At 49.8% G+C, this 27,247-nt stretch overlaps 1 protein-coding gene across 1 annotated transcript in view; it reads left to right on the forward strand.

Moving 5' to 3' along the window:
• Positions 1-9,877: 9,877 nt before the first annotated feature.
• GABBR1 (gamma-aminobutyric acid type B receptor subunit 1) overlaps positions 9,878-27,247 on the forward strand; it is a 152,666-nt gene continuing 135,296 nt past the window's right edge. The window contains exons 1-2 of the mRNA XM_044451720.1: positions 9,878-9,923; positions 14,057-14,296. Of these exons, the coding sequence (XP_044307655.1) occupies positions 9,878-9,923; positions 14,057-14,296 (286 nt within the window). The remainder of the gene's footprint in view (positions 9,924-14,056; positions 14,297-27,247) is intronic.

Raw genomic sequence — 27,247 nt, forward strand, 5'->3', positions numbered from 1 at the left:
ATCAAAATATTGTACACATTTTAAGATAAATTTTATAATGTCTAACTTAATTGCAGGAAACATAAAATCATGTACACTGTACAGTATGAATACATACACTTTTAAAATAAACATTGACGTAAAATGTAGGCTTAATTCTTACAGAAATTATTTAAACTTATTTTACTGTTCATTGATAGTTATTTTTTAATGAGGCCGGATAGTCGCGAGCCGGATAGTCGAGAGTCTAGTGTAATGTCCTTTTCCAGATAAGACAACCAGAACTGAATACAATATTCCAAGGGCGGTCGCACCAAAGATTTGTATAAGGGAAGTAAGATTTTGGCAGTTCTGTTTTTTGTTGCTTATTATCCTAGCATGGTGCTTGCCTTCTTCACAGCAGCTGTGCGCTGGGCTGACATTTTCACTGAGCTGTCTACCACTGTTCTCCCAAGATCCTTCTCTTGCTCAGTGACTGCTACTTTGGATCTCGTCAGTGTATACTTGCAGTTAGGGTTTTTTGGCCTGACATGCATCACTCCAGACTTGCTTATATTGAACTGCAGTTGCCATTTTGCTGCCCGTTCTCCCAGCCTGGAGTTCCATTCTCTTCCGGAGCTCCTTTCCATCCCTTTTGATTTAACCACCCTAAATAGTTTGGTGTCATCAGATCAAGATATGCCGGCATCCTGGCTAAGCATCCGGTCAGTGAAAATGCTTTTTGTAACAACTTAGCTGATGAAGAGATCTGAAGATCTTGAAAACTTGTGTATTTCTGTGATCTTTGGCTTCTAAAAATATTATACTGTATGTATCTTAACATTGCAACCAAACAGCTTCCATAGCTTCAACATCAATCCATTTTTTCTCATCCCAACCTACTCGTCTTTGCTTTGTTTACCATCTGGGCTGAGGAAGAGTTCTGGAGAAATTGAAAGTTTTCACAGTATTCTGATGAACTTTGTGTTGGCATAATATTGATATTACGGTCATATGAATGTCAGCATTTTCCTTTTGGAAGCTTTCTTTTGGCCAACACAGCCGCCATTGCTTCTTGCATCACCGGCTCTGAATACTTTTGAACTTGGGGATCTTTTGGAGAAAATTCAGCAAGTTATAATATCTCTTTTATTTAAAAACTTTTTAAAAACATAGTTCTCTAGCCAAAAGGGCTTCAGGAGCACCTTACAGATCAACAGCACCTATGGAAAGGTTTACATTCGAAAAGCTGTGGCAAAAAAGGAAAAGGGGATGGAGAGGAACCAGCAGCATTTTAAAGCACATTTCGAGTGTCCCAACGCAATATCTCATTTATCCTTACAACAGCCTTGCAGGGTAGGCTGCCAGTATTAAGCTCATAGCACAGATGACTTAAATTGTAGGTGGTGACATCTGTGTCACCACAGTCTACAACTGGGGAGAGGCGGAAGTTGGCAGCCTTGTGCCAGGTCACTTGTGAGCTTCCAGCTGAGGGGACATGTTACCCTTGCCTCGATAACTTGCCCTCACGCAAATTATACTGCACCCGCTCTTACTGTCTTAAAATTGATTGGCAAGTAGTTTAAAAAAAACCCAAAAATGACTCAACATCATATTTCAAAAGTTTGACATTTGAGAAGCTTTGGAATTCTAAAATTCAAATGTTGACATTTTGCCAAATTTATGTGAAATTTTGCTTCAGCTCCAGTTGGTTATACTTATTCTGTGATGCTATGCAGAAGTCATATTTTGCAGGATTTTTCTACCAGATAAATCAACCTTTAAAAAGTTTCTAGTCCTTATGGTTCTGGAGGACTTCTCCTGCCATCACTATCCCAGAATAGAAGACCTGCAACTCAATCAACATTTGACAGGTGAACCCACAGGCCTATCTGTTCAGAAGTAAGTCGCATTACATTCAGTGGAGTGACTCCCAGTGACTTAAGCAGAGGACTGCAGAATGTATGGGCAGTTTGTGGGAGGGAAGGAATGGAAAGGTTGCAAAGCTCTTGCGTTTTTTGTCCACATGCATACATCAGCATGGAAGTGCGCCAGGTTGAGGATGCATTTCATTTTTTCCCCTTACCCCCAAGAAAGTACACAGAAATTTGTCTTCACAGGCTTGGAGGAGGCAGCTGAAACCCGAAGCTCTTTTAAAGTGTGCACGCTCACAACATTTGAAAAGGCGTTCCCAGCATTGCTCCCAAAGGCAGAACAAGGACAAGCAGAGAAAGTGCTCGGTTACCAGGTGCAGGTAGCAAAACATAGAGGATCAGATCCTGCTAAATGAGTGCAAGCTGGAATACATGCAGGAGAATGACTCAGTGTACAGCAGCGCCTCATATGCCCTTCTTTTAAAGCACACTCTCATTTTGGCTGAGGATGCTGCAAAGAGCTGGCATGGGACTCCCACCCTCTTTCATGGCATCGCGTGCCCCCCGGGCCCTCAGGAACATGCGCTTCTGCCCTTGTAGGAAGCTGGTATCCTTGCTGTTAAAGAAACAGGTGTAGCTTCCCTTCTCCTCTCGGTTGCGGTGAGCATCATTATTGTCAGCCATGTCCAGGATTCTGCAGCACCTTTCGAGCAAGGTGCCAGCTGACAGGGTGCAGCAGGTGTGCCAGGGAGGGGTGCGGGAATGAGTGGAAGTCCCCTTGGTCTGGCGTTCTGGAGGGGTGGCGTTATGCAGCAGAGGCCCCAGAGTCAAATCCAGTGTGGAGTGGGGTTGACAGCGCTGGACGGGGACTTAGGAGATCGGGGTTGGAGTCTCCACTCGGCTATGCATTCAGTGCCTGACCCGGGGCCGGTCCCTCACCCTCAGCCTAACCTACTTCACAGGGTTGTCTTTATGAGGATAAAATGGAGAGGAGGACCAGCATTTACATGGCTTAGTTGGTATGTGTTTTTACTGATATTTTAGTAATTTTAGCCAGCTAAGGTGCCATTGTTGGCAGAAAGGTGAGATATAAATTTAAACCAGCCAATATGATTATTACATGCATCTCCCATCTTTTTTCTTCTTACAAGGAACCCACAGTAACTTACAAGGTTTTCTTCTCCTCCATTTTATCCTCAGAACAACAGCCCTGTAAGGTGGGTTGGGCTGAGAAGCAGCGATTGGTCCAGAATCACTCAGTGAGCTCCATGGGGCTGAGTAGGGTCTAGAACCCGTGTCTGCAGAGTCCCGGTCCAACCTTCTTACCACTCCACTCCGCCACACCAAACCACACAGAATTCCATCTACTTCATCCCTGATCCATCTCACCTGCTGGAATGTGACCCAGAAGACCCTTCCCTAAGTCGATTCAGCCCCAGGGACAAGGAAGCCTGCTCATCCTAGGACTAAAGAGCCCCACCCCATAAAATGGCTGCCGTAAATTGCCGAGCTGCACTTCTGATTGGTAAGAACACAGGCTTCTGTTCTTTAAGGACCCTTTTTTGAGTCTAAGGCGGGTTGTGAATGCTGGAGTGTGTTTCTAGATGTCATATTCATTAAACTAGATCAGGGCCTTCCATTCCACTAACTGCCCTTTCTAGTAATCCTTTTAGCGCATCAGTTCAGCCTTCTTCCGCTGACTTCCCACTTTCCTGACCTCTGGCCACAGGAACTGGGGCTGATGGTGTCGCAGTCCAAACATCTGGGTGGCAACATGTTGAGGAAGAGGGCAACAGTCCTCAGGAAGCTCCAGCGAGGAGCTGGTGTTCATTTTGGGCCAATGTTGGCTGGCACAGTTTACAGTCACACCAGGCAGGGTTTCACATTGTTTAGGGCATTTTTTTCCATTTTACTTTCTCCTCTGGGTGACCCGCCGGAATGAACAAATAAAACAAGCCTGCAGGAAGGAGCTGACATGCCATTTTCAAGAAATCACTTTATACAGGGCCTAAAAATGCTTTTGTTTTCAATGGAAATCTGTTTAAATTGAAGTATTTTTTTAAAAAAAATACACATGCACTTCTGTAACAGAATATCACCAAGCCTTTCTACTGAAAGAATATAATGAGCTCTCGAGTGCACCCTGCAAGAGGCTGCTTGCTTCTCCAGCAAAATGGGGCGTGCGCTATCTTTTGTAGAGGTAGCAGGGCTGTAGCAAAGCGCCAGCCAGCAAGAACTGGGATACGGAGCTTCCTTTTTCCAGAGGGGCCACTGTGGCAGAGAGAAGAAAGACTATTGTGACATCTTAACAAATCGACTATGGTACACGCTTGCGTTGACCAAAGTCCATTTGTACCTGACGATGTGAACTCTGATCTGTGTAGCTAGGGCCGGTGTGGTGTAGTGGGTCGGGTGTTGGACTGGGGACCCAGGAGATCTGGTTCTGGTGCCCGTCTGGTCATGAAGTTCATTGGATGACATTGGACCAGTCACAGACCTTCAATCCGACCTGCTTCACAGGGTTATTGTGTGGATGAAATGGAGCTTGGTTTGCTCAAAAAATGGAAAAGGGTGCGATATAAATTCAGTGTGACAGCAACAACAACCATATGACACAATCGTCCCCATCTTAGTGCTTACCACTTCGGTAGGATAGCCCAGCGTCCTACTTCACAGAAGACAGTCCTCTGGTTTTGGAGAGTCTGGGGGGAACAGCCCCTATCTAAAGGTGTCCTCTATCTGAGCCTAAATCCACTTACAGGTCAAAGACGCATAGAGAGGAGAGCAGCCCAGACCTAGAAGCTGCCCATCAGCCCACACAGCACATCTGGTCACCCTTCTTGACTATGGTGAGATACACTATATTTCTGTTTAAATCACTGTTATTATTGCAACATTTGCACTTACACACTAACATTTGCAGGTGCGACCATTATTCAGATTGGTGCCTTCTTTCGCCATCTTTTTTGGCAATGTCAAAGTGGCCATGCTCTGTGTTGAATGATGGCCTCCATCATCCCTGGCCAGCATAGCCAGAACACGTTTGTTACAGTGCAGTTCCAAGTCTCTGGACCCCCAGCAGAGAAGAGCTCCTGGTACTCCGGCTTAAATCTGCCCCCTGCACTGCTCTGTTGCTGCGGTCCAAGATCACTCTGTTCTCCCGTGAGGCCCCAGAACTGGGCCTCTTGCCTATGCCAGAGGGCGGGTGTCAGTCTTTTCCTTCCCATTGGAGGCATCAGAAGGGATGGCTGATTCCTGATACATTCAGACTCCAATGAAGAGAACTTTCACCAGTCTGGATCCTGCTTCCGTATAGCCTGATCTGGCCTAATTGTGGAAGCTACATGGGGTCAGCCCTGATTAGAATCCAGGTGGGAGACCTGAGTGCTGCACTGAGCAGGAGGGTGGACCTGATGGCCTCCGAGGCCCCTTCCAACTGTGCGATTCTTTGAATCCTGACATAAGAAGCAATGACCTCTGAGCATGTGCACATTTGCATTTCAGACTCAAGTCGGAGCACCATCTTGGCTTCCAGAACGGATGCAGGAGGCTTCTGCTGCCCGTGGGGCCCTCCCTGCCTGCACCCCCTTAGCTGGTCCTTTGGAGCCCCAGGCTCCAGGGCCCAGGCATTGGGCCCCAAGGTCCCCAGTTAGGTGTACAGCAGCTTTTGGGGTGGGCAAGGAGGGACTGTGAGGCGGCCACTCCAGGCTTCCCTGTGAAAAAAAGCTGCCAACTCATTTTCAGTCCTCATAACTCTGTAGCCCCTGCAGCTCTTGCTTTGGAGCTTTGCAGGCTGCTTGCCCGGGAACCCCTAGGAGGCATGTCTTCTGCATATTAATTCCCACCCCAAAAAACATGGGGTTGGAGTGAAGTCAATTTATTTCCCCCCAAAATGCTCAACTGGGTTCCAAGTAGAATATTGAACGCCATGGATGGACAGGCAGGATCTAACGGGAGGAAGTGGTTCTCTCAGTGTCCCAATTCCAAACCATTTGGGGAGATCATAACTTGCCCTGAGAGCTGACGAAGGGCAGGAATCTGAGCTGGAGTTGTCTGTGTCCCGCACTAGCCATTGAATTATAGATGCTGTGCACAAGACCAATCTCCTGCACTGGCTCATTTCTGTATGGGAACTAACGTGAATTGTGTGTGCCAGTTATGACAAGAATTTAAGAAGAGACATGTGCTGGAACATGCCAGAAACCTGTCTAGTCCTGCATTCTGTTTTCCACAGCAGCCACTAGGTTCCAATGGGAAGGCAACAACACAAGGCCGGCCCTGACATTAGGCAAAATGAGGAAGCCCCCTCATTAGTCTCTGCTACACATCCTGTCCTGAACACCCTAAAGTGGAACGCTGCTCTCAGGGCTCTGTCCCTTTGCCAGGGCCAAAGCAAGTTTCCACCACCCGCTGGTTTCTGTGCATGGAATGGGGCAGCTGTAGCCTCATCATCCACCCCAGACAGTGAGATGTCTTGTGCTGGCCTGCCAGCGCAAGGCGTGTGCGCAATAGCTCTTTCCTTCTGTTCTTGCCCACTAACTGGTATCCAGAGACATCTCGCCTGCCCCTGATTGTGGAGAACTACCCAAATTCAAGCGTCATCCTCTAGGCAACTGTGACAATGGAACCTGGGTGCATGCCGCTCCTTGTATGCCCCTGTTTCATGGACAATGCACTATTTCCATCTAGACAGGCCTGCATGTCTGAATTTTCTCACCATCGCCAGCAGAAGCTTGATCTTTTGCGTCTGTTTTTCACATCGTGTTTGGTTGCCCTCACTGCTGCTCCAGCGGGGCCTGTGCCTTCCGCCAGTGGCAAGGGCAGCCAGTCCGTGCCCCTCCAGCTCTTTCCTGCCGTGTGGGATCAGAGGAGCTGACTGTTCGTTGATCAGAGCACTCCTGGGGCTCTAGATGCTGAATCAGTGCTCAGCAGGAAGCGGGAGCAGGCTGCCGGTGCCTTAACCATTGCCTTCCCCAGAGCAGCTGCAGCCTTGATGGCCAATCAGGGGATAAGAGACATAGGAACCGGGTGCGACCAGCGTGAACGAGGGACTGGAACAGCCCCATGCAAGGAGGGGTCGCCATGCCTGGGACTGTCCTGCTTTGAGAATAGGCGCGTAAGTGCAGATAACTGAGATGTGCGAAGTTATGCATGGTGTGGAAACAGTGATGTCATGCTGGAACCTGGAGTGAGCTCCTGAATTTGGCTGATGGATGATTCAGGACAGAGAAATAGAAGGACTTTACATATTCCATAGCTAAGCCATGGAATTTGCCACTACAAGGTTCTCTGACGGCTACAAATTTGGATGACTTTAAAGGGGGACTGGGCAAATTCATGGAGGAAGCTGTCCATGGCTGTCCTGGGTTCTGCAGCACTAAGACAGAGCTGAATGTACTGCAGTTGGGGGTCCACTTCTGGTGATGGCACTAATGGGGAAATCTGGGGATCTGGGAACCACCAGGGCTTTTGGAATGTCCCCCCATAGGAGGTAAACCTGGCCCCACCGATGGGGGAGACAGTTTCTGGACTGGTTTAAAAAAATACCTGCACTGGCATTTTAGAACACTTTGCTAAATTTTACCGTTTTTAATTTAAATAAGGGGTTTTTAGCTGGTTGATATAGTTTCCTACCTCCCCATTGTACTGTTTGAAGTTTTTTTTCCTTTTGTGATATTGTTTTTAGGTAATTTTATGTACACCAACATGAGATCCTTTTCAGGGTGAAATTTGTAAAATCTAAAAATAAAGAGATTTAACAGCCACATCAAATTATGTTCCTGAGTGCCCCCATACCTTGGAGGAGGAGGAGGAGGAGGAGGAGAAGCAGCAGCAGCAGCAGCAGCAGCAGCAGCAGCAGCAGCAGCAGCAGCATTTACAGAGTGCATTTAGAATGTTCAAGCCAGTTCACAGCCATTATATTGCTTTACTGCCTACACCAACCCTGCAAGGGAAGTTAGTCCTCTTATCTCCCTGTGGCTGATGTGGAACTAAGAGTGAGAGAAACTGGCTTGCCTTCTAATGGCAAAATCTGATGCATGTTCACTCAGAGGTAAGTCTCAACGGGGCTCACTCCCTAGTATTTAGGCTGCAGCTCTATTTTACTTAGTGAGGTTTATAGCAGTTACATTTGGAACAAGTATCAGGACTCTCTCTCTTTTTCTATATGACACCCTCCTCTCTCTCTCTCTCTCTCTCTCTCTCTCTCTCTCTCTCTCTCTGACACCCCCTTCTCTCTTCCCTTTTTTCTCCCTTTCTGTGTAAAGTGCCCTTTGATTTATTTCTCTGTGGTACTGGTTGTTTGTGTGTGTGTGTGTGTGTGAAAGAAAGAGAGATTGACAGAGAGCCTCTTTTCTCTGCCTGTCCCCTCCACCTCTCCATGGAGGGGTCTGATCTTGCTTTGCCAGAGGTCAGAGAGCTTGTTTGCAGAGAGATTTTGGAATCAGCTGAAGTTGCCCACTTCTGATAAAGACAGAAAGGGTAAGAAGTTACCTGGGAAGGCATAGGAGCTGCTTCCTTGGATACTTTTCAAACAGAAGTTAAATGGGATGCCCAATTTAAGACAAGGAGTTGGCCTGATGACTCACTGGGCAGGCCTTGTCTAAGCCTTCCCTGACAAACTCTGGCACAATGGAGCATCAAGGCTGTGCTGGGTGCTGTGTCATCTGAGTGTTGATGGGCAATCATGGAAGTCTTTACTTCCCCGTTGTTGCCTTCCAGGGTGAGAAACTGCATGAGGAAGACTTGTGTGATCACACGCACCCTCCCTGCCCATGTGGATATGAAATTCATGCTCATCCTGTGGCTGCAGGGGTTAGCCCCACAGGGAAGTGGATCCCCACACCCGTGTGTGCTTGCTTGTGTGTGGCCGTGCATGCATGTGCACATGTGTGTGAAGCAAACCCCGGTCTGAGCTGTGTGTGCTGTAGGGGAAAAGTGCTCTTCATTAGAAGGAAGCAAGCCAGCCAGCAAGCATGCAAGCAAGCAAAATGGAGGCTTCATTGCCACATGGGGGTAAGCACTGCAGCTGTTTGTTTCCACTTCTCTGAGCACTACTTTATTTATTTGTCTGTTTCTCAATTGTAGCTATATCCTTCCTTTTTCCCTTTGAAGCAACTCCAGGCAGCTTACATAATTCTCTTCCCCTCCTCTCAATCTCATCCCCTCAACAACAACCCTGTGAGGTAGCTTGGGCTGAGAGGCTGCAACTGGCCCAAAGCCACAAAGTCTCACAGCTGAGCGGGGACTGGAGCCCCCACCCTCTTCGCCACTGCGCCACACCGGCTCCTTGCATGGTGGGACAGGGAAGTGCTTGATTTCTAAGCAGAGACACTCTGAGTACTGAAGCCAAGATGGAATTCGGCCGTCGTCTTTAAGCTCCTCAGATCTGGAACCCACATCCGGCCCAAACGTGCATTTTGGGACCCCTGTTTCCATTTCTGTAAGCACTATGTGTTGCTGCGGGAGACCAGCTGTTGGGCTGTGCGCACAGTGGGGTGGCCAAAGCCAGTCCCGGTTCCTGAGTCAGCAGCGGAGGACAGCGAGCCCAGAGCAAAGCCGTCTCGTCCTCCCACGGCTATCCAAACATGTCACATCACTGCCGACACCGGTGTGGGGAAGGCTGGGCCACACGGGCTCGTGCTGAGAGCGCTGCCGGCTGCTTCTGCCTGCCCAGCCTGAATGGCCCAGCTGTGTGTTTTCCAACAAGCCCACAGCCCCCCGTTGGGCCACCACAGCCTATGAGGGAGCAGCCCCACCTCTGGTCTCCCTTCCCAGCCTCTGCAAATTAGGGCAGAGGGTGGTGGTTATGGCTAATGAGTCATGCTGGGCTGCTTCAGCAAAGCACATGGCTGCTGAGAGCAGATAATCCAGTAATCTGCCTAATCCTTTGAGGGTGGAGGGACAAGAATCCCAGAGGACGGACGGACAGACAGACAGGAAAATGAGCGGGGTGGTGGCACTCTTTTCCATGTTGGAGGCAGGGAAGGAGAGCAGCATGGCAGACCCCTCCCAAGGGACACACGGCACCTCACCGGTCCCCCAGGATGCCCCCCTGGAAAGGCAAAGGGAAGATCACGTGCGAAGATGGAGGTGAGAGGGAAGAGGTTTACATGGAGGGGTGTGTCTATGCAGGTGTGTTTGGTGTGCACATTTTCCAGCACCTCTGTTTTTTGTCAATGCATCTTCACTAGAAATAGTGGGCACCTAATTGGGGCATAAAGATGTCAAGGCAGGTAGAGAGCCTGGAGAACCTCACACAACAAAGGGTTGATAGGCAAATGTCCAGATCTCTACAGAACCTCAGATAATAACTCCATAAGAAACAAGCCAATGGCTGGTACACAGGTGCTGAGCCACCATCACACAGCCCGGGGACAGCAACCCCCAGATGTATCTAGATGGGACGGGGTGATGTTGCGCATTAGCTGAAACATTTCTTGGAGGTATAGCCAAGTACAGTCAGAAACGTGATCCTGTATAACTGACAGAGGCGTGTAGTCACCATCAGCTTCTGGCATGCAGCCACACTTATATGCAGGGGGCACTCCCACAGTGTGACACAACCATACACAATCAATCTGTCTGCCTGATGCATAAGGGAAAGATGACCCAGACCATCATTTGCACTCATAATTCTGAGCAGAGATGCATTCGTGATGACACAAATAAATATATTATTGTGCACTGCCTCAATCAGTCACACTCAAACATGTGCTGAAAGAACATAAAAGAGCATGGACATCAAATTAAATGCAGAAGTAATACACACAAGCAGAGTGTAAAATGATCTAAAAAGGCTGTCTTTTATTAAACACCATAACCATTGGCTTAGCTGGAAATGCAGTCCCAAATCAAAGCTATGATTTATGGCTAATGAGTGAGCAGAGTTAGCAGAATTATGGCTAATGAGTTAGCTGAGAAATACGGCTGAAGGAAGTGCCCTTCACTAGTGCAGAAGTTCTACAAAGTACCGTATTTTTCGCTCTATAAGACACACTTTTTCCCCCCTCAAAAGTAAGGGGAAATGTCTGGGCGTCTTATAGAGTGAATGTGTGTGTGCCCGACGCCCGGGAGGCTGCCGGCCCACCTGCACCACACGGCACCACCTGGCCGGCACACGCTCGGCACGCGCTGCTCCGCCCCCCCCCTCCGGTGCAGGTGAGAGCTGTGCCGCTCAGGGGGAGAGGTGCGGGCTTTAACCCGCCGGCCACACGGAGAGACGGACTGCTCACCCCCACCGCCCAGGAACTGCTCATCCCCACCGCCTGGGAAGACCTGCCACCAAGCCGCCCGGAAGACCACCGCCGGCACGCTGCTGGCCCCACGTGGCACCACCTGGTTGGCACACGCTTGGCGCACCCTGCTCTGCCCCCCTCCTCCGGCGCAGGTGAGAACTGTTAATCACAGGTCCGTGTGTGTTTTCAAATGGCAACCCGTCTTTTAAGGAAGCCCACGGGGAAGTGATGGGGAACGTGCCTGTGATTATCAGGAAGCTTTCCATGGATCAGTTATCTGTTAGTTGATCAGACACATTTTTTTTTTAGGATCAGTGGATATTTGAACAGCATTACCTTTGTGTATGAAGTTTATTCTTCAAAGGCTACTTAGTCCGCTGTGTGTTTGATTTACCATAAAATATCTCATTTTTTGTCGGAAGTTTTTTTCTATTATTTACTAGTAGGGCAGCGTGGACATTACTGGCTTTTTTAGATATGTTATTGAATTGTCTGCAGCAGCTCTTGTATAACTGGTGTAGATTGTGGATTCCTTCAATAATTCCACTACTGACTAAGAAAGTGATGTCAGTGATTGTGAGCAACAGAGCTTCATAAATTCTGACTCTAGTGATGATGAGTTCTATGGGTTCAACGAAAACTAGAAGAGTACTCGAACTTTAAAGTCTCTCTTTTGTTAATGACAGTGATGATGGTTCTTAATGCCACTGTTGACTGCTGTTCACTTTACAAGGTTGAAATATGGTATTACTATATTCTGTTATAGTTTATTAAATAGTTTAGTAAACCATTTGATTCAGAATATTTTTTTCTTGATTTCCTCCTCTAAAAACTAGGTGCGTCTTATGGTCAGGTGCATCTTATAGAGTGAAAAATATGGTAAGTGCTACCCCTGAAAAACCCCATTATTCTTATTATTACATCCATACCTTTCTTTCTCTTATATGGAACCCAAAGTGGCTATCAAGGGTCTTCTCCAGTTTATCCTCACAGCAACAATCTTGTAAAGTAGGTTAGGCTGTGAGACTTATCCACAAATCTCCCAGTGAACTTCAGGGCTGAGTTATGACCAGAACCTGCATCTCCTGAGTCCAAATCCAACACCTTAACCAGTGCCCCACCCTTTTGCACAAGTAATTAAACTTTCTCTCCCTCTGCCTGGAGTTGCATGACCATCTAAGCCACCATTGTGTCTTAGTGTGCTATTCAACCTTACCGCCACCCTCTCCCCCAGGTCGCTTATGAAGCAACCCCAACAAGCCATGGCTTCTTGCAGGATTTTGTAGACCACTGGGCTTGCTATGACATCTGAGCCTAGATAACTCAAGAAGCCCAGATGAAGTCCTGAAGCTTACAGAGGTGCTTGGCCAGAGCCACGTATCTCCATTAACAGCTGCCCAAGGTACCACAAAGGTGAAGCTGTGGCACATTCTGCCAAGTCTCCCCTCTTCCTGCCAATATTTTTGGGATTGTGATAGTGAGGGGAAAGTTGCATTCTACTGAGTCTCCTTGGGAAGAGAATGTGCTCCAGGAGAATGTGCCAACCCTGCTCAGTTCAGTGCCACAGCAAGCAAAAATGGTGGATAAGCCATCTTTTCCTGAGTGTGCTTGAGAAGAGGCCCAGGAAACTTGTTCCTACTGCTAAGAGCAGTCACATTGAGCAACAGGAGTGAGGGATGGGCTGTATCCTGCTTAGCACCATCATCGGGAAGCCTCTGAGAACTGCCCGGGTGTCTCTTGGGCCCTTTGGTCTCCTCTCATTCCCACTCTGCTCCTTTTGGTGTCCTCCGGAGCCTCCGTGAGAGGCCCAAGGAGCAGAGGTGAGGGGCAGGAGGGAGGAGAAGAGGCCTCAGGGCCCCTGCTGCTCTGATCCTTTGTCTGGCACAGCAGGGCTCCAAGCTAGCTGTAAAGCCTGGGTGTAGACTTGACCCCTTCTCTGAACTACCATTCACTATTTGGAAGTAAAGCTTCCACTGACTTGCGTGCACTCTGTCCATTTGAGAGCTGCTTTCCGCCCAGTGCACTCGCAAGTGGGGAGTTCCAGGCTCTTAAGGACGCTTGGAAGAGGTGGGCCTGTGTATAACACAAGTCTCAGCCCCATGGGCATTTCTTTTCCTACAGTGCCTCTGTGGGGAGTGTGTGTGTGTGTGGGGGGGGTGCGACTCTGCAACCAGCCCCCGAAGAGCTGGACGCTTATCCCCACCAGAAGCCCACGGATGGCCCCGAGGCGCCGCCCCCTCCCCGCTCCCCAGCAGCTCCGCACGGGCGGCATTCACACCGTCACTCAAGAGGCAGCCACCCGCCCACCCAGCCGTCACACAGGCACTCAGAGGCGTTCGCGGAATCTATATGCAACTCTTCGCGCCTCGCCTCGCCTCGCCTCGCGCCCGCCCGCCCGCCTTCCGGCGCTCGTACTCGCGGGCCGCCCTTTCGCAGTTCTGCACCCTGGATAGTTCCGCGCGGCGGCGGCGGCGGCGGCGGCGCGGCGGGCGGGGGCTTCGCTCGCGCCGCGGCTGGCTCGCTGCTCCGGGCCGGGGCTGCCGGGCGCCCCGTCCCTGCCCCGCTGGTTTAGGGACGCGCACACACGCTCCTTCTCTCTCTTACACACGCAGGCAGAGGCCCCTCCCCGCCTTCCTCATCATCTTTTATCCATCCACCTCCTCCTTCTCCGGAGAAAGCAGCGACAGCCGCCCAGGCAGGCGGGGGAGGCGGACTGAGGCGGACAGACCGGCCCCTCCCTTCCCTTCCCTTCCGTTCTCTCCCCCTTCTCGGCGCTGCGCGGTCTCCTCTGCCTTCTCGCCCGGTGCCCAGCAGCTCCTTCTCTGGAGATCCCAGCCGCCGCCGCCACCATCGTGCCCCGCTCGGCATCTCCTTCACACTTCTTGGCTCTCTTGGGAGCCAGTGTCAGGCTCTCCCCCCTCCCCCCCACCCACCCCCCGGCCTCTGCAAGGCGAAACTGCTTCCTCCTCCTCCTCTTCCTCCTCCCAGCCGGGATCCCTCCACCACCAAGAGGGCTGTCCCTCTCCACGGTCTCCCGCATCCGCCCGTGCGTCTCTCCGTGGCTGCTGCTGGGTCTCTGCCTCCGGGATGGCTCGGCCGCTGGGAACCCATCGCTGATCTGGATCTCTCGCCTCTGCCTCCGCTTTCTCGCCGAGGGGGCTCTGCCCGCCCTCCCCAGAGACGCCTCTTCGGGCACCGTCTTCCTCCCTACCGTGGACAGCGCCCCAGGTAGGAATGCAGCGCGCTCGCGCTCTCCGGCCTACCATGGGAAGAGGGGGACAATAGCCCGTGCCTGCTTCTTCCTGCCTGCCCCCACCCCCTTTATGGCCACCCCCGTGGAGCGCTCTGGGACAATTAATGGACGCCAGCAGGAGGACAAGGGTCGGAAATGGACTACGGGGAGAGCCAGGGAGGGGGGCAGGCAGGAAGCCTGATAGAGCACTGGGTGTGTGTGTGGGGGGGGGGGGGGGGGGGCCTCTCTGGGGGGGGGGGGGGGGGGGGGGGGGGGGGGGAGGCTGCATCTCTGTGTGTGGAGGGGTATGGTCTGGGAAGCTCAGGGCATCAGCCATGGATGCTGCCCATGTGGCAAAGCGCCAGAGCCACTCTCCCCCACCCCTTGCGCAGGCAGGGCAGAGATTTACAGAGTGGGTGCTTTGGAGCAAGGCTTGGATTTATGCCTGGTGCCAGGCTGGTTGATTTACGCCTGTCCCCAGAGCTAGGCCAGGGAGATGTCTTAATCAGGGGCCAAGACACTTCTCCCTGTTCCTGTCCTGCCTGGCATTGACAGGGCAGACTAAGAAAGCCAAGCGACCCACGGCCTGAGGTTGGCGCAGGCCACCCTGAGCTCTCCAAATGTTTTGGACTGCAGATTCCTTCATTCTTGACCATGGTCATGCTTTTGGGAACTGTAGTCCAAAACAACTGGAGAGCAGCCCCTGTGCCTTTCTTCTCCTCTGCTACCTCCATCTGCCACTAACCCTGCCCTGCCGTCTTGCTGGCCTCCCGCTGTGTTGATTTGTCTGCTTTCTTCACTCTCTGTGTCCACCATCCCCATAGCGAGAATTTGCCAATGCACCGAGTGCACCCTGGGACTGAATATCTCTCTTCTTCTGTGGCTTGAGCCCCCTCCTGTTTTTTAAAAGTAAACTTTTTCCAAGGGTTGTGTAGGCAATTCTGGTAGGCATAAGGTTCCTTCTCCCCTTTTTCTTTCTGATACTGAACAAATTAGAGTTTGGCTGCCATAGCTTAATCTAATCCAGAACAGGCGTGGGAATCAGGTGTGATGATAAAAGTGTGGTTCAGCATATAGAGGACACAAGTGGGGTTGGGTGGCTCTCAGGGCCCTTCTGGCCCCTGCATTGCTCTTCCAAGACCCCCTGGAATTGCACCTGTGTGCAAACACATACAGCCAGTTTTCTCCCTTGACTGCCAGTGGGCAAGAGTTCTTTCCGGATACTCTCTGGGTTTTGGAAACCTGGGCGGCATGCTTCTGAGGTCTCTAGGCAGCTGCGGCCATGCCTGTGGGCAGTGCCTAGATTTTGTTTAACATAGCAGAGCAAGCATATACTCAGGGTAGCTGCAGCCTAAACCTGAGCGTAACATGAAGACAGCTGGCCAAGTACTCCGAGGCAAATGCCCCAACAGGAAATCTGAGGGCTCCAAGCACCGTGGAGAGAAAGCTGCAGACTGATATGGAAGCCTGGCATGGAAGGGTGCAGAAGGGCTGCTGAGCAAGGGTGAGAGGTGCTGGTGGAAGATGCGTCCGGCATGGGGGAAACCTCACGCGCTCGATGGAGAGCGCCAACAAAATGCAAGCACGCTGTTGCACCTGGGAGACGAATGGGTTGCTTGTGGCATAACGCTTCATGGTTTAGAGCCCCTTTCACCAAGTACACGGAGCACATTCTCCGCAGGCATGCTGGATCTGGTCATGGCTTAGGATTTGCAGTGAGCCCCCGACTTGGCTTCCGACTCAGACCTCTCACACATGGCCCCTGCACGCAATCAAAGAGCACTGCCTCACGTACTGGGCGTGGGCGGGGGGGGAGCTGGCCAAGTGTCCGGATGGGAACACGGTCTTCCATGCCATCCCTGAAAGAAAGGTCTCATCCCTCTTGATTATGGGCAGGTTTCTCTGAACACCAGAGGCCCTCCCTTAGCCCCCCCTTGAGGACCACGTGTTCAGCATGACATTAGCTTATGTCTGTCTAAGTGTTCCTTTGATACACCAAAGACAGGTTTGCTTCTCTCAAAGGAATGTGCTATTTAGAAGGGTCTGTAACATCAGCTATTCCATTCCTGGGCAATGGGCCCCAACAGCGTGAACTCTTGCCCACTTTCTTATGCTTTTCAGGCACGTGAGCAGTAAAGAAGGAGAAGGAAAGGCATGTAAGAAAGAGTAAATGGGAAGAGAGGAGAATGCCTGAGAGCTAGTGCAGTGTAATGGTTGGAAGCCTGGGCTGATGCTGGGGAGATGCGGGTTGGAGTCACTCGCTGGCCTTTTAGCTGAATGATTTTGGGCCAGTCACTGACTCTCAGCTTAACCCACTTCAGGGTTGTTGTGAGGAGAAAATGGAGATGAGAACTATGTCAGCCTTCTTAGTTTCCTAGAGAGAAGAAAAAAGGCAGGATATGGCAGAAGGAAGAAGCTATTTGGGTTGCCTGAAACTGCAGTCCTGCTAGCCCATGGCTTAATCTAGGCTCAATGCACACACACACCTCCAACACTGAGGAGGAAAATGGTGCTACCATTTATTATTGTTCCTTTGTACCCTTGTGTGCGTAAATATGTATATATTTATCAACTCGGAATTTCACTGTGTGCATAGAGTGAAGTGAATGTGAGATCATAAACTTTGTGCCACAATCAGTCTGTTAGCTTGGAATGTGTCACCGGATACTTTCCCATTATTGTCTTGAATGTTCAATGGTGTGCGTACAACCCACTTAGGAAACTCTCTGGCTTGCTCCCGGTTTTGTACAATACCTGAAGTAAGACAGCAGCTAAGTATACAAGGCACAAGCCAAGGAACCCCTTGTTCAAATATCTCCTCAGTCATGAGCTCACAAAATAGATTTAGGTAAGTAACTAGCCTCTCAGTTTTAATACTGCACACTTCTGTAATAAGGAGTAATAAGAGAGCTGAGCTACCACATTTATTTGTTGGAAGGATCAGCAAAACAAGGAAGGTGAAGAATTACTTGAAAGCCACCTCAAAAAATACCTGGATGAGGCAGCACTTGTGTATCTCTTTCTAGATGGATATAGTTGTAGATATAAATACATGAATTAAAGTGCCACTTTTGAACTTCCTGAAGTGCTAACTTAAATGCAAAGTATTGGATTGTTATTACAATTTGGCCTGGCCAAGCTTACAGGACTATTACCGGGATAAATGCCGTGTGGATTGTAAAGCACTTGGCATGCAGAAAAGTGTGACAGTGGTCTGATTAAAATTAATGGCTGAACTAACCAAGGCGGCACAAGTAATGGAGAAGCTCTCTGATTTATTTTTTGCCTGGCAAAGTGCTGATTCCTTTGGTCTCTAAATAGATTCCAGGAGCGGATGCTTCTTGGGCTCAGCCCCGATCAGGTCTCTCTCTTGGGGCCTCAAGGGTAAGCAGCTGTCGGTGGCCAGGATGCCACCACAGAGGGGCTGGGGCGGCAGTGAACACCGCACGCTTTCTTGCAGCGATGCCCGGTTGGAAACTGAGCGGTGAGCTTCCCCGCAGCAGCGCCTGACCAAAGTCTGTGGCACCTGAGCCTTGGCAGGACGGGCAGCCTGGCTTTGGACCCAGGCACTGCGGATTCCCCACAGGGCAACACGCCGAGTGTGGGAGGCCAGTGCCGGGAGACCTCGGAAGGTGACACGGAAGATCCAGAGGCACAGCTGGGAGGAGTCTCTTCCGAATCCTCTCCGTCTTCTTGCCCAGACCTTGTGACAGAGTGTGTAGCTAGGCAACCAGCTTAGAGATTGTTGTCAGCTTTGATTAGTGCCCAGGCTAATTACCCCACTGGGGTTGGGAGACAGAGCACCTGGGGGAGGAAGGGGAGGGCCCACACGCCGACTAGCTGAGGCACCCACCGTTCTGGTCTGACCCCTCCGTCCCACACACTCAAAAGCCACTCTGCAACTCATGAAGCCCACCTCCATCCTTGCAACATAAAAGCCCTGCTAGGTCAGACCAAGGTTCATCCAGCATCCTGTTCCCAGGAGAGGCCAGGCAGGTGCCCCTATGGAATAAGAGCACCTGTCCCTTACAATGCCTCACACCCCCTGGGTAACTGATATTTACAGATATACTATCACTAAACCTGGAGGTTCCACTTAGCTGTCCTGGTCAATATCCCCTGATAAGCCTTTTTATCTACTGATTTGTCTGATCCCCTTTTAAAGCCATCACAACTCCTGGTGGTCCCAGCATCCTGTAGCAATGAGTTCCACTGTCGCTTTTGCGGGCTGCTAAGAAATGCTTCATAGAAAGAGGGAGCGGTAGCTCAGGGGCAGAGGATATGACTACAGCTGCTGCAGTGGATTCTAATCTGGCGGGTGCTGCTGCATCATTCTTATCAGTGTATTTTACATGTGTTTTTATCTGGTCTATTTTTATAGGGTTCCTTTTTTGTGCAAGTGTTTGAATATGTCATTTAAAAAAATATATATCTGCAGCCCACCTCTTTTCCTCTTGCAAAGACCCCAAGGTGTTTTACATTACCTTCCTCCTCCTGTCCACTTTCTTCTACCTGACTTTTGAGGTAGGTCAGGCTGAGAGTCAGTGGCTGGCGCAAGGGCAAGCAGTGAGCCTCAGGGCTGAGCAGGGACCAGAAAATAGATCTCCAGACTCCAGTCCCACCCTCTAGCCCAGCGGTCCCCAGCCTTTTTGGCACCATGGACTGGTTTCGTGCAAGACAATTTTTCCACAGACTGGGGAGGGGGATGGTTTCAGGATGATTCAAGTGCATTATATTCCTTGTGCACTTTATTTCTATTATTATCACATTGCAATATATAAGGAAATAGTTACACAACTCATCATAACGCAGGATCAGTGGGAGCCTCCCCCTCCCTGCAGCCTTGCCCTTACCTGCTTCCCGCTCGCCCACACCCTCCCTGCCTTCCCCAGGTTACTTGCCACCCATTTCTGCTGCTGCCACTCCCTCCTCCTTTCAAGGCCCAAGACCCAAAAGGGCCCTAATGAAAAGCTGTATTTGCCACGCTGGGGAGCGAGTGCAAACACAGAGAAGCGTCACTCGCTGGCCTGCCTCTCACATCCCGCCATGCAGCCCAGTTCTTAACAGGCCATGGACCGGTACCAGTCCGCAGCCTGGGGGTTGGGGATCCCTGCTCTAACCATTACACCACACTAGTGCTTCCTCATGATTGACAGCTCATGTGCCTGGAAAACCTAAGAGAAGGAGAGAGTGAGTCCCCCACCTGCCCCAGCTTTTAGAGCCATGGGAATGGGATAACTATAGTTGTTATTTTGTGGGTAAGTTTTTGCCAGCTGCTGTAAACACCAGTTTTAATGAAAAGGCAGGCTGTACAGATAATTAATCCATTAATTATCTCAGGCCCAAGGTTCAATCCCCTGCATCTCCAGGTGGAGCTGGGAAAAAGCCTTTCACAGACCTTGGAAGGCTGCTGCCTGTTTGGGGAGACAATACAGAGAGAGTTGGATCGGTCCCTGGTCTGACTCAGGATATGACCTTGACTGCTCATGAGTGAGGGAGGGAAAAGTTCTCTTTATCTACATTCTCACCACCCTGCAGAACTGCATCTCCCTCTTACCATAATTTCCCCCTGCCCAGTCACACCTTTCACTGGTATTTTGCCCTCCTTCCCGGCTATGCTCAGCTGCCCACACCTTCACACTCTTCTTGTCCCGCTCCCATGAAAAGTCATTTCCTCCTCATATCAGAGATGCACGGACAACCCTTTCTTGTCCCCTCAGTTGAAGGCTTCCTGAAGGTGCCATTCACAGTTTGGGCCTGATACAATGAACTCTTCTGGAGGATGTCTGGATGTAGCAGTGATCTGCTTAAAGAATTTTTATTTGCTTTTTTACATTCCTACACTGCCCAGTAGCTGAAGCTCTCTGGGCAGTTCACAACAATTAAAACCATAAAATACAACAGGATAAAATACAATATAAAAAATTCAGAGCTTCCCAATACTGAACAAAATAAAAACCCAAATCAAACTAAACAGGAATTTTAGTTTAGTTTAAAATACAGTAAATTTAACAAAAATTTAAACTACAGTAATAGATTTAAAACAACAGAAACTAAAAAAACAAAACACCCTTAAAATACCTGAAAAAATAAGAAGGTCTTCACCTGGTCCCACATAAAGCAGAACACAGGTGGCAGATGAGCCTCTCAGGGAAGCTTATTCCCCAGCTGAGATGCCACATAGAAAATTATCTCTATGCCCCATACAACATTCTTGCAAGGCAGGCCAGGCTTATGGCCTAACTGCAGAGGCTGGAACTGAAGGGATGCTGGAGGTTCTGGGACTCGTTTCCATTCAAATATGGGTAGGATTGCCCCCCTGGTGTTTTTAATTGTGTTCAATTGTGTTTTTAATTTATTTGTGTTTACATTATGTTTTAATTAAGAAGTTGTTTTAATCCAAATGTTATTGTTCGCTTCCTTAAACTCCATTTGTCTGTCAGAAAGGTGGAAAATAAATAAACTTAATATATGGTGAATTCACATCAGAAATGAGATTTGAATACACCACACTGGAGAAATATTAACCTTGCTTTGAACACTGTGAAGAATGAAAGTGTGATTTACTGGATTTTAAAGCTAGTGATAAAACAACTGACTGTCAAAAGGTGTTCAGCTTCTTCCTTTACGCCATTTGACTTTACTGACTTCTAGGCATAATAAATGAATATTGTTAGCTAGTGCCATATAACTGTTAGATTTGTGCAAATAACAAACGGCACTATTTTATTCCAAAAAAGAAATGTGTGGACTATCTTGATTCTATCCATCTTTTTGTATATTCAGCTCAGGCCCTTTGCTGCTGAACTGTCCCTGCCTTGTGGCCCCCTCTGAGCTGGACTCAGAAATCTTCTTCCACAAATGCGGAGATTCTCTTCGCGGTTTTGGTGCCCAGCTGCTGCACACAAGGGCCATGGATGGGAGCAAACGTTGTCATGAAAGGAAGGCCAGGACGGGGCAGCTGAAACATAAGAAGTTTGCATCGGTCTTCCTAGCAGGGGGTGCGGGAGGTGCCGATGAACGCATCTGGAAGGTGCGATGCTTCACTGCGGAGCAGAGGCTGCTCCAGATTTTAGAGAGGACTTTTCCCCAACCCCTGTTCAGACAGTTGCATAATCTTTCCATTTAGTGCTGCTCGAAGCAGGAGAAGGGTCTTTGCCCATAGAAAAATGTCACCCACAACCTACAAGGTGGGCTCCTCATTCCATGGACCACCATCGGCTGCACAGATATGTGTGCCTAAGCCAGGCATCGCATCGTGCTCTCCAGCTCAGCTCAAGGAAGGAGCCTCCAACCACTGTGCCTGCCTGCCAGCCACAGATAGACAAAGCGCACAGTGCGCATGCTGCACAAGCGACACACAATGACTCGAGCATGTTACTGGAGCCGCCTCCCTCACAACTGGCAGCTCCCCTTAGTGGGGAGGCTGTGACCAGTGGACTTCCACGCCCGCCCCACTGGCTCCCCAGGATCTGTGGGTGGGCCCCCTCAAGGCTACTGCCCTGCTCTTCCTTTCTGCTGTTCCTTAGGCCAAGCTTGGATAAGCCGGCCCTTCTGTAAAGCACTGTTCCCCAGAGCCCTTCAGACAGGCTCTGTCCATCCTCTGTAAAGCAGGACCCGCGTCACCCTCCCCCTGGGCAAGGCACTCCTAAGTCCTCCTGCGGGACTTGGGCTGCCCCACCCGAGCTTGGTTTCTGCATGCAGCTCTCCAGTCCCCAGGCAGCACAGCCCCTGGTCCTGCGGGTTGGGGTGATGGCCGTTCCCACTCCCCCAGGGTGGGAAAAGCTGTCCTGCCCCCAGCAGGCCATGCGTGGTGTGCATTTAAAAACCTTGGAGCATTCTTAAAGGAGTCAAACATGAAATTATTGATCTCCTAACAACAATCTGCAAGTTGTCACTAAAATCAGCCTCCTCAGTGCAGGACTGGAAGGTAGCCTGCATAACATCAGCATCAATTTTTAAAAGGGTACCAAGGGCAAAGCCAGAAAATCACAGGCCTGTTAAGCTTAATATCTTTCCTGGGTAAATTGGTGGAAGGCATTATTAAAGATAGAATTACTAAAAGTACATAGATGAATGAACCTTGCTGACAAAGGATGCCATGCTGCTTCTGGAAAGTGAGCGTCTTGCTGACATTATAGTGTTCCTCTGGTGTGACAATAGGCCTGCGGATGGGTAGAATCCAGTCTTGTGCTGGATTATTTAAAATAGTTTTGTTCCGTCTTTCTGAAGAAAACCACCATGGTAGTATACAGCAGCTCAGAACAATAACAACACAAAAATGTAGGTGATAAAACTGGAATTAAGCCATCATTAAAATATTCCAAACAATGAGAACAGCACTAAAAAGAATCTTAAAGGTCAAGAGAAAGATATGCTTCTTGGCCCCATTTTGTAAAAGCAGCGAAAATGGGGCACTTGTAGCTCCAGTTTACACAGCTCTGGGAGTGGCAGAAGGCATTTTTAACGTGGCCTTTCACCAGACCTTTGAAGACACCTTCCTCCGAGGCTCTTGACTAAGCTTAGCAGTCACAAACAGGTCTTCTGTTTATGTTGTTGGTGTTGAAATAATCCTGCATGTTTCATTCAAGAGCCAAAAGTGACCATCAACAAAACACAGGGAGAACAATGCAATAATGCCATAGAGGGCAACAGCTCCATTAATGAAATGGTGGCTATAGAAAGGCCTTAGTCAGCCCTCAGTTCTCCCCAGAGCCATTCCAGAAGAATGGTGTTTCATAAAGTCACAGGATGTATATAGATGAGGCCAAATGAGCTTTCCTGGGAAAGGTCTTCCAATGTGCTGGTGCCACAACAGGAAAGGCCCTGCTTCTCCTATTGACTCCTTGCACTACAGTCTGTGGGCAGAAACAGAAAAGGACCAGGGATGTGGTGGAGCCCCAGCTTTCAGAGGTGCAGAGCCAGCCCCTTTTAAATTAGCAAAACAGCCCCATCTTCTGCTCTCTTTCTCAAACTTCCTTGCTCCTTCTGAGCCTAGCTTAGTTTTGTTGCTCTTATGTGCCCTCAGGTCATCTGGGAGGAAAAATGCTTTGCCAGACTGTCTGTTATTCCTCTCTGCAGTGTAAACTCCTCTTGAATGGGCAATTAAGACCCATTAGCCCGACAAAAGACCTATTCTGGAGGGAGATGACGAGTGGGAAAGCGGGTCCCTTGTTATGGATTGACACAGCAGAGGGATTCCTTGGGGGCTCAGTCAGCAGGACTGCCATGAGGAGCTGCTGCTCCCCAAACTACCAGCTTACACCCCGGAACAGGGCCCCTCCAGAGAGGAGAGAGAACTTAGCAGAGAGGGTGGCCCTCGAAGTCAGCAGGTCCTAAGCCAGTTAGGCTTGGAAGGTGAGGACCAGCACCTCCCATTCAATCTAACCAGGCAGCCCAGCCGGTGTAGCTAAGACTAGAAGATTGTGCTCATCTCACAATCAGCATTCTGGGCCCATTGGCACTTCTGGGCAGTTTCCAAGGGCAGCCCCTCCCGCAGTCTCTGGCAGGCGCTCGCTCGTCTGGAGATTAAAGCTTTAATGACCACAGCCGCGCCTTGCTTCTCAAGGAGCTGCTGAAGCTGACTAAGTCAAACCAGCACAGAAGATTGAAGCCCTGTCAGTGGAGGCGGTTGAGGCCCCATTGGTGAGGGCATTCAAGGATAGGCTGGACATGCACAGGGTAGGGATATCATGAGCAGAGCCGGCTGGAGCCGGGGGTCAGACTAGATGGCCCAGGAGACCCCTTCGGACCGGCTCTGTTTCTAGATTTCTGTGTTTCTAAGATCTAGGAATAGTGCCAGGTCATGGGGGCACCCCCAGGAGGCACAAGGAACACACAGGAGGGCTTGGCCGGGTGCTACAGGTACAAGCTGAACACTCTCGGGCCATTGCAGAACAGCCCCCCACCCCACAAGTCCTCCAGCACTCTTTGGGGGCAGTGTTTGTGGGGCATGAAATGCAGCTGTGTCTTCAGAATACCTGTCTGGGCAGTTAGCAGCTGTATGTCGCAAGCCCCCCAGCCAACCCCCCCCCCCCCCCCCCACACACAAGGCACTGGAGGGATGCTAGATTGCAGGGTAGCTTTGCTCTGGCAGGGGCCCTGAGGGGAAATGGGGGCAGCTGCCCCTCCCACCAGAAGAAATAGCCAGAGTGATGCTGCACTGGATGCAGCAGTTACTGGGTGGGGGAGGAAGGTCACCTGGGAAAAGAACTTCCAGGGTTGCAGTGGCAGGAATGCATTCTGGCTGCCTTCTGCTGAAAAAGTTCCCGCTGAAAATAGCCAAAATGCTGTCCTATTCTTAACACAAAGAGTGGAATCATGAAACAGGGGTGAGGGCATTTTGGCTGGGTCCTAAATTATCCATGGAGGGACTTTGTCTTCCAGCCATCTTATGTGCATTAAGTTTTACTTTGTTCCCCCACATTCATTCCCTCAGAGCCCCAGCGGGAATCTTCTGTACAGAAGATGGTCTTGGATGTGAAGACATCCTGGGTTTGAAGGGCTGTCCAGGCAAAACATTTAAAAGTAAAGATTCCTAAGAAGGGCCCTTGAAGCTGCTCACCCAGTTAGCCCCTGGACTGCCACTGGGCAGTTAAGCACACAGGGAATCTGGTCTCATGAGTTTTCCCCACTGTGATAATAGGGGTTGTATTTCTATTTAAATTATAGTAATTCCTTCTAAATTTGCACCTACAAATATTTAAAACAGCATGTAAATATATGCAAAATGTATTTATCATTATTTCTATATCCTGTTCATGGCTTGTGTGATTTCCCTTCCTCTCCATTTTTATTCTCACAACAACCCTGTGGTGTAGGTTAGGCTGAGAATCAGTGTCTGGCCAAAGTCACCCAGAACTCCAACTCCTGAGTCCCAGTCCAACACTCTAGATACGACACCAGACTAGCTATTTTATGCAAACTGGGGTCTCTTTTGTGGCATAAAACCCTGTGCTGTGAATTGTCCGGTCAGATCAGTGTTTTCTCTTCTGCCACAGGCAAGTTTCTGCTCTGGCTAAAAGGTTCGGCACCAGTGGTTAAGCTGAAGACAATGCCCAGCAGGCAGTGATGTTTCTTTTGATTCAGTGGCTGGGTGGGAGCCTCAGGAACAGGCACAGGGCTTGATGTTTGAAAGAACAGAGGCGGGAGAGTCCAGTGCTCAAGCTCCTCTCAAGTTCTTCCTCTGTTGCTGTCACTCAAGTTCCTTGGCCTTTTGCTCCAAAGAAGAAAGCCGCATCCTACAGATCGGCAAGTGGTTAAGAACAGGAAGCAGAGGGTGAGAATAAACAGTTCCCACACTGGGGGAACGCATAAGCCATACTCCTCAAGCACTGGGACCGATGTTGCTCAATTTATTGGTAAATGGTTTGAATGCAGGGCAAACACTGTTGGAGCCACGTTTCTGAATAGGAGCAAATTACTTAGGATGGTGTAAAAGCCCATGCAGACCGTGAAGGATCCCAAAGGATCTCCCCAAGTTAGGGAATCAGTGAAGTAAGGCCAAACGCAATCTGGTGTACATATAAAGCAGGGCATGTGGAGGAAAATTTCTTGCCTGCCTCCCCTTGATATTTCATAGGCACTGGCAGTATGACTAGCCTGGCAGTGAGGGACTGAGAAAGAGATCTTGGGGGAGTGGTGGACAGCTGGAAGTCAGTGTGCAGGAAAGGGTTAAATGGAGAGGGAGAAATCAGAGAAGAAACCTTTCATATTGGGAAGTATGAATTGTGCTTCTAGACAGAGGACTCCTAGCATGGACAGGCAGAAGCCATCGTGCAGCTATTTCATCTTTTTCTATGCAATGGGTTTTCTATGCTAAGAAAAACAACTGAAGAAATCATGGGAAAATTGGGGAGGGTTAAAAATAGACCCTGTAAAATTATGTGAGCAGTTGGGTGATGGAGCAAGAAAAGCCTCCTCTGAAATTACCCCAGGAAAAAGATAGAAAATTTGTTGGACCACAAAGACCACTAGCCCCAGTCAGCACACCCATAGGCCTTGCTTGCTGGGGATGATGAGGGTTGTAGTGCCAGACTTCTGGTTGGTGCTGGGTTGGGAGAGGCTGGTGGAGACGGCATTGGGCTAAGGTTGCTGCAGTCCTGTGCTGTTTACCCGGCTCTGCCAGACTCAGTGGGATGCACTTTTGAATGGGCATGTTAGGATAGTGCCGTCAGCGCAAGCGAATCACGGTCCAGGCACAGAAGAGCACCTGGAGGACCTTGCTGGATTGGACCGATGCAGCCCAACACTCTCCCGCTGCACAGGCCAAGCAGATGCCTGTGGGAAGCCCACAAACAGACACGACCTGCACCCTCCCCTCCCTGTTTCCCGAGAACTGCTCTCCAAAGGCTGGAGGCAATATATAGCCATTGTGACCAGTAGCCACTGGTAGCCCTGTCTGTCCGATCCAGCATCAGGCCGTTTGGATCCTCTTGTGCAGCTTGCTTCAGTTGCTTTTCCACAAACAGCCAAAGAACTGGATCGGCAACCATAAAAGCCTGGACTCTGCCCTTCAACCATACGGTTGAGAAAATGCTTCTATGTGACATCACGTTTCTTCTAAAACAGAGATTGCAAACCTGTGACCCTGCAGACGACGGTGACCTTTCGCCATGCCGGCTGCTGCTGAATACAGAGATATTCTGCCCACAGCCTCCCACAAGTTTGCAGGCTCTTGTACCATCAGCCCATCTGAAAAATAAATCATAATCCTCCAGGTATAATGGCTGGGCGGCATGGATGGCATTTGGTAATCCAACACCTTGCACAAAGAATTGAGAATAAATCAATTGACTGGAAAGATTGCAGGGCACACGTTCCCTGAATGAGGTGTTGGATGAGAAGGAACGTCTCCTGCCTGATTCACAACTGGCTGAGAAACGTCAGCTTCAGCCCGCATGTGTAATTTCAGAATTTATTGACTAATGTTTGCAGTCACTTGCACA

Source organism: Varanus komodoensis, unplaced genomic scaffold (assembly GCF_004798865.1).
Source record: "Varanus komodoensis strain SLA01 unplaced genomic scaffold, ASM479886v1 scaffold6_4, whole genome shotgun sequence".
NCBI classification, from domain to species: domain Eukaryota; kingdom Metazoa; phylum Chordata; class Lepidosauria; order Squamata; family Varanidae; genus Varanus; species Varanus komodoensis.